Below are 7134 nucleotides of genomic sequence, written 5' to 3' on the forward strand. Positions count from 1 at the left end.
ACACGATTTCATTCTCATAAAGTCCAAAAAACAGGCAGAACTCCTCTATGTGATCAGAAGTCAGGTCGCGACCATCCTTGGGTGAGTAATGACTGTGAAGTGGCATGGGGACACTTGGGGGCTGACCATGTTCTGTTCCTTGATCTGGGTTGTTAGTTGTATAGATTGTTCACACACACACACACATCTCTAGTCCAACTGCATGACCTTGGGCAAGTGCTCTCCCCTCTGTGGCTCCATCCATCTTTAGACCCAGACCTGCAGCTGGGGTCGGACCCCCACCCCCATACCCAGGCAAAACTGCACAGCACAGAGCACAGCAGAACGCCCACACCCCTTGCAATTCTGGGCCACTGAGCCTGATCCTGCCCAGAGGGAGCCAGAGCCATGGGGTAGGTGTGTTGCCTTGACTCTCCAACCTCCTTAGGGAGATGAGCAGAAAAACCAAAGCCCAATCAAAAATCCCTCCTCCGCACCCCAACTCCCACCTCTTAGACCCCTGACCTTTCTGGAGGTTCAGCTTCCTCAAGGCCTCTGTAGCAGCCCACCCAGATGGGCACACCCCCTTTCCAGGGTGGCACCCAGGTAGTATATGAATCTCTGTCTACAGCCCATCTTCCTATACACTACTTTTCCCGCCAGCCCTCCCCCAAGCCACCCTGCCACTGCACATTCACAACTGCCCCATCCCACCCGCGCCCACCTCAATCCCCAGCCTCTCACATGTAGACATTCCGGCACCTCCCTGGTCCTCTTTCGTAAACACGCTTTGCTGCAGTGCCCCCGTTTCAGACTTGACACATCCATTAAGTATTGATGGAGTGCTCGCCATTTGACAGATGCTGCTGAGGCCCCTTCCCATGCTGTATCTTAGCATAGCCTCTAGATGAGCCTGGGAAGTGGGTATTACCATCCCCATTTACCAGAGGAAAATTTGGAGCCTCGGAGATTGAGAAATCTCTGCAAGTCAGAGATGGGATAAATTAACTTACACTCAGGCTTGAATGACTAATAAGTGTGAGATTCCTTCTGAGAGCTTTTGCAAGTTTAAAGAAGTGCATGTGAAACCAGAGCAATGAATCTAACGATGAGATGACAGATAGCATAATATGAGGCCCTCAGCACCCACCCCAGATGACAACCTATTCAACTTGGGATGTCTACGATATTCGTCGCCAGGAACAGGGGAGCCAGGTAGCCAAGCCCTGCGAATTCAAGAAGGTGGACTTCAAGGACAGACTTTGCCAAGGGCCAGGGGAATCTCACAGAGCCAGCCCTCGAACAGTTCCAGAAACCCACTTGCCTCAGTTTCCCCACTACCCCATGTTCCTCCTTTAGACCAGTGACCAGAAGAATCCCCATGACACAGTGGGCAGGACTCAGTTCTGACCCCCACCCCTCCTTGGGTGAGATGAGGTATGGGGAGGCCCAGCTTCAGGAGGAGGGCTCCCAGCTGGTCACTCTCATGCCACGTGGCTCCAACCATGCTGGGTGATGTCCACGTGTGAGCTCCTTCAATCCAATCTCTGCAGAAGGTCACTGCTGCCCTTCTCTGTAGGGAAGCCAGGTGACTTGGCCAAAGGCACACAGCTGGTAGGTGATGTCTAGGATGCAAGCCCAGACCCACCAGACACCCAAAACCCATGCTCTGATCTCCATTCCATTGCCTTGCAAATATCATGTGGGCAGGGAGTGATGGAGCCAGGAAGGGGGAGCAGTGTCCCCAGAACTCATAGATAAAACATTTAAGCCCAGGGCTGGGCCTGTCCCCACTGTGGCCACAGGCTGGGCCAAAGGCAAGGATATGAATGCCTCAAGGAGACAGGTGTCATATCCAGAGAACTCTTACCCCCAACACCCAACTAAAGAAGCGACACTGGCAGCCTTTTCTGAGCCCTGGGAGATGTTGGCTTAAAGGCCCCAGCCCGGCCTGAGAATCCAGGTCAGAGGAAGCCTGATCATCACTGCCAGACCAGAGCCAAAGCACACTGAGGGTCATACAGCCCAAGCCCGGGCCCCCACCGCTCACATCCACCTACAGGGTGGCCAGAAAGCCAGGAACTGGGCTAGGCTCAGAGGCACTTCCTCTTTGACCCACAAACACCTTCACTCATCTCACACTCCCCTTGCCCCACCAAGGTACCTTCTGTGCGGATGGTGAATGGCGAGTCCCCCAGTCGCCGGGTGGAGAACTGACCTCCCAGAGAGGTCATCAGGAAGCAGAGAGTGAAGAAGCCGATGCCCAGGACAAACAGCCTGCGGAGAGGAAGGAGGTGGGTCAGAAGGGCAGGCAGCGCCATCGCGCCCCAGCGCTTCACCAAGTACGCGCTGCACAAATGCTTTATGAGTGAGTACATGAGTGAAGAAGGCGAGGGAGAATGAAAGGGTGGGGGCTGAGCTCCCAGGCCCAGGAGGGCTCCCCTCACTATAGGATAAAGAGCTCGACCACAGGGAGCTGGCCCACAGCCACACAGAAAACCACGAGGCAGAATGACGCACACTCAGGCGTGAGGCGGGCCTCCAGGCAGAGCTGGTTCATTAACAGCTGCAGTCCTCAAAGTGTGGTCCCCAGATTAGCCGTCGGCATCACCTGAGAATCCTTGGAAATGCCAGTGCCAGGTCCAGACCCCAAATGACTGAATCAGACACTCTGGGGGTGGGGCAAGCAAGCTGTTTAAGCAAAGTCTCCTGAAGATTCTACTGCATGCTGAAGTTTGAGAACCAGTGATGGACACAGCAGGGCTCGATGCCAGCCAAGGGCAAGGAATTGGTCCAGACAAGGCCCACCTGGATCCCATCAATCACCCAGGCCACCCTGGGTGCTGTGCAGAGGCCTTGCTGCAGTAGTCATGAAGTCGCTTGAACACCCCCATCCGTGTCCACTACTAGATGGTAAGATCTCCAAGGCAGGGCTGCATGGCCCCATGCCCACGATCCCCCCAACACACATCTCCCCTAGGCAGGCACACACAGGGTCATCAGCCTGTACCATGGACTGGCCAGGGTGTCCTCCTCTGTGCCCTCACACCTATGTGACAGGTGTGTGTGCTGTCACACTGGGTGTGAGGGAGGGCCGGCCAGAACAGGACTCTGTTGTTCATGCCTTCAACACGTAGCTGTTGATTATCTACCAGGAGCCAGGCTCTGGGGTAACTCCAGGGGTACAGGAGGGAACAAGGCACAGAACCCTCCCTCCCTCAAGTCCAGACCCAGAGTCCTGCTGCTTCCCTCATCAATCCTAGGCCCAAAACAGGAGCGCTGAGCTCAGCAGCACAGCCTTGGGGCTCCTCTGGGACCTTGAACCAATCAGAGGACTTGATGAACTGGCAGAGCTGAGAGGGGCACCCTCCCACCAACCCCAGATCAGGGCAAGGAACCCCATCTTGTGTGGAGCCAGGCTCCCTGGGGAGAGCCCCACATGTCAGGCCAGAGACCCCTGGGCCTCGCCCCTCCACTCCCCGCCCTCCAGTTCCACACTTGTTTGTATCTTTACGCAAGACTTGTTTTATGCATTTTAATCTTCATTATTTGAAACTGGCAGAGCAGTATTTAATTAAAATTTGGTCCATTAAAGAAAACACATAATTGCAGAAGAAAATAAAAAGCACAACAAAATCCCAGCCCATATTTAAAAGAAGCTGTTAGAGATTTGGGCAGGGAGGAGGAGAACCCAAAAGCGGAGAGGGCCTTGGGAGCTTCCCCAAGGAGAGACTCGAAGACCACACCCCCAACAGGGAGGACAGGAGACGTGATTCAGTAGCTGACACTGTGTAAGGGACACTTCCCTAGGTGCAGAGGGATGCCGTGCTGAATTCCACCAAACCTGGGGCTGGGGCTCAGATCTTGGGGTCCCTCGGAGGAAGTCAGGTGGTTCTGGAGACAGCAGCCACGGCAACGGCGTAAGAGAGGTGCTGTCCCATGCCCAGGGAGATCCCAGGGGAAATAAGCTATTTGTCCTCCCAGTCTGAGGACAAGGACGGACTTCCCTGAATCCTGTCTCTAGTACCTCACTCCCCTGGTCTCTTCCCCAGCCAGGGAGTTGTATTTAGAGCTGGTGACCTGGGCTGCCTGCCAGGGTCCAACAACCCTGCTATGAGAAAAGCGTCTGCCCTCTTCAGCCGGGAACCTGAAGCCCCCAGCACACCTCATCTGCATCTCCCTCTGCCAGACCCCATCCTGGGGTTCAGTGTTCCCCAAGGCAGCTGGGGACCATTTGGAGTGGACTCAAGCTAAAATGATTTCAGCCATCCATGTATCCACTCAAGCAATATTCCAGGGACACCTATGGCATAAAGACGCTGCCAGCAGCACTGGGAAAACCAGAGGGAACAGGACCCCAGCCTGCCTTTGAGGATGAACAAGCTGGGGTGCTGTGACTGGAGCCTGCCCCCCCTCAACTGAAGGGACTCACTAATGACTGCGGGTCTCTGGGCAGCCCAGGGACACCCTGGGGTGAAGTTACACAACTCTGGGGACCCGTGCAGCTCCACCCCCAATCCTGGCCTTCAGATAAGGGCCTGAAAAAAAACCAGGGCAGGACCAGACAGGTAAGCCGCTCTGTGGCGCGAGCGCTGTCCGTGGTGCTGGGGTCCCGCGGCTGCTTCCAATCGCTCCAGGAACACCCAGCGGCCCGGAGGGCGGGACCGGCAAGGGGTCGGGGGTGGCGGGTGGGGGGAAGAAGGGGCGACGATCCTCCAGTGTTCCCAGTCAGGCCAGGGATTCAAGGGCTTCCCTGGAGGAGCAAGGCCCTTTCCAGAGACGCCTGCTTCCCGCCCTGCTTCTCATGGGCTCCCAACGCCCCCATCACCGCCCAGGGCCTGCCCCAGCTCTCCCGGCCTCCCGCACCCCCGGACCGCGGCGGTCTAGCCTAACTCCTGCCGTCCCTGAGGGCTGCCTCTTCGGCCCAGCAGACAGGCCCGGTGTGCTGGGAGGCGGGCGCCAGGTGAGCCACCGTCTCCCCGTCCCCATCCCCCTCTGGGGAGACTACCTCGGGGCTGGGCGGGACGGGGCTCCCGCTGCGGCCTGAGGGGTTCAGGCTCCCTGCCAGCTCCGCCCTCGCGAGCTCCGTCCCGCGCCCGGACCCCACCTGTGGCCGCCTCCCGAGTCCGGCCCCTGCGTCGGGGCCGCCACTCCCTCAGCGTCCTGGCTGTCCAGCTACCCAGGGGGTGACACTCGGGCCCCGCCGTGCGCCCACCGGGCAGCGCCCCCTTCCCACCCCGCTGCAGGTCGGCTCCTCCCGTGCCTGGGACGAGACGGGGCTGCGGGCACCGGGGCCTCTGGCTGGGTTGGGTGAGTCCCGTGCGGCCCCAGCCCTGCCTGGCCTGGGCCCCCAGGTGTTGGTCGCCCGAAGTGCGTCTCCTTCGCCACTGCCCGCGGCTGCGCTCCGCCGCAGCCCCAGCGCCCGCCGCCCCCCTAGCCCCGCAGCGCCGCCCCTGCCCCCGCCTCTCCAACACCTGCGGTCGGGGGGCGAATCCTGGGATTAGGGGGTCCTCGCCCTCTTCTCTGGACCCTCTCGTCAGAGCCAGGTCCGAGCCCCGCGGGGAGGAGGGCAGTGCCACCAAAGGCGGGGGAGAGGGTAGCACAGGCGGAGAGGTTGGGGGGGGCGACCTAGGGGCGGACGGGCAGGACGGGAGGGACCGGAGGGGGAGCTAACGGGGCGCTGCGCACTAACTTTGACGCCCGGATGGGACGGTCCGCGGGGTGAGGACGGACCCCGAGGGGCTGGGAAGGGGCGCGCAGGCTGGGGCGACTTTCTGGGCCCAGGACCACCACCAACACCCAAGTGTTTTCTGCCCCCATTCTCACCTCCTCCCCCGAGTCCTCTCCAACCCTGCCCAACTCAGGACAGGTCCCAGAATAACACACCCCTCGTCACCCGCACCCCGAGCCCCAACCCCATTCGTGTCCCCAGCCCAGCCCCACTGGTCATCGCCAAGGGTTGAAGCACGAACAGCCCCCTCTGTCACCGGGGCTTGCACCCTCTCCGGAACCGACCTCGCCCGTCTCCACCCCGCGCCCTCTGGGGGAAAAGACCAACCAGGAGGGAACTTTACCGAAAGGGTCTCAGGGTGACCAGGCATCTTCTGACCATTATCTTCCCATCAGGGTTGACGGTGATCATTGTTCAAACTTGTCGGGGCGAATAGCCACAGGCGAGGCCGGACGCACCGTCCTGGGCCCGGATCCCGCCGCGTCCTAGCCGCGAACCCTCTGCTGGCCGAATCCGCTTTCAAGCGAAGCTGGGGGCGCGCGGCCGGGTGGCCTCGCTGTTCGGGCCTGAGCGGGCAGCAGAGGGAGCGGCGCGGCTGCCGGAGGGCAGCGAGGGCGCCCGGCCTGGCCGTCTCTGCGTCTCCGCCCTCCCCGCTTCACATTTTGGGGGCCGGGAGGCGGCGCGCCCCCAGACCACCGGCCACGCGTCTGCCTGCTCGGGCTCGATTGCTGGGCGGGACGGTGCCGCGGCGCGCAGACGGGATCCCCGCGGCGGGCGCCCTCATCCCCGGCCCTGCGCCCTCGGTGCCGGCTAGAGGCGGCCCCGGGCCCGCGCCCCGGCCCCCGGCGCCTCCGGGCCACGCAGATCCTCGGCCCCGAGCCGCGCCGCGCCCATGGCTCTCGACGAAGGCAGCCCGCACCCGCCGCCCGCTCGCCCGCCCGCTCCGCCGCCCGCGCTAGGGTGTCCGGCGTCCGGCCCCGCGCCGCGCTACGCCCGGAGGCGCCGCATTGTTCCTCGGAGGAGGCGGCCGAGCGGCGCCGGGGCGGCCCGAGAGCGGCCGCGGCGCTTCCAAGACGCGCCGGCGCCACCTCGTGGCCGCAGCCTCGCTGTGCGCCCTGCCGGGAGCCGTGCGGGGCTGGGGCGCGGAGGACCTGCTTGGGGACCGGCGGGCGGGGGTCCCTGCTCCTCCCCCTGAGCCAAGCAACTTCCCCGGGCGCCACCAGCCCCGAGGGCCGAAAGCCGTTTTGGTTCCCGCAGAGCACAGAGGAGATGCGCGCCCAGCGGAGACCCTTCTCTTCTGCCAGGTGCCCCCACGGGCTTCCGCACCAGCCGCTTCCCACCGGTGGGATTTTGCTTGGCGACACCCGCCCATCTTCTGCCCCTCCCTGATCAGAAATTCCCGTGGCTCTTCTTTGCTTACTGAT

At 61.6% G+C, this 7134-nt stretch overlaps 1 protein-coding gene across 3 annotated transcripts in view; it reads right to left on the reverse strand.

Annotated features, from left to right (window-relative positions):
* The window catches only part of MGAT5B (alpha-1,6-mannosylglycoprotein 6-beta-N-acetylglucosaminyltransferase B), an 86676-nt gene extending 79933 nt beyond the window's left edge, over window positions 1-6743 (reverse strand). For 2 of the 3 annotated variants that reach the window (XM_037737237.1, XM_017525044.1), the window contains exon 1: window positions 2144-2372. In XM_037737237.1, coding sequence (XP_037593165.1) covers window positions 2144-2357 — 214 coding nt within the window. In that variant the 5' untranslated portion in view covers window positions 2358-2372. Of the gene's footprint in view, window positions 1-2143; window positions 2373-6053 lie in introns of those variants that run through there. The other variant, XM_017525045.2, reaches the window with a different exon arrangement.
* Between the last annotated feature and the right edge of the window lie 391 nt (window positions 6744-7134).

Source organism: Cebus imitator, unplaced genomic scaffold (genome assembly GCF_001604975.1).
Source record: "Cebus imitator isolate Cc_AM_T3 unplaced genomic scaffold, Cebus_imitator-1.0 Scaffold36, whole genome shotgun sequence".
Classification (NCBI taxonomy): domain Eukaryota; kingdom Metazoa; phylum Chordata; class Mammalia; order Primates; family Cebidae; genus Cebus; species Cebus imitator.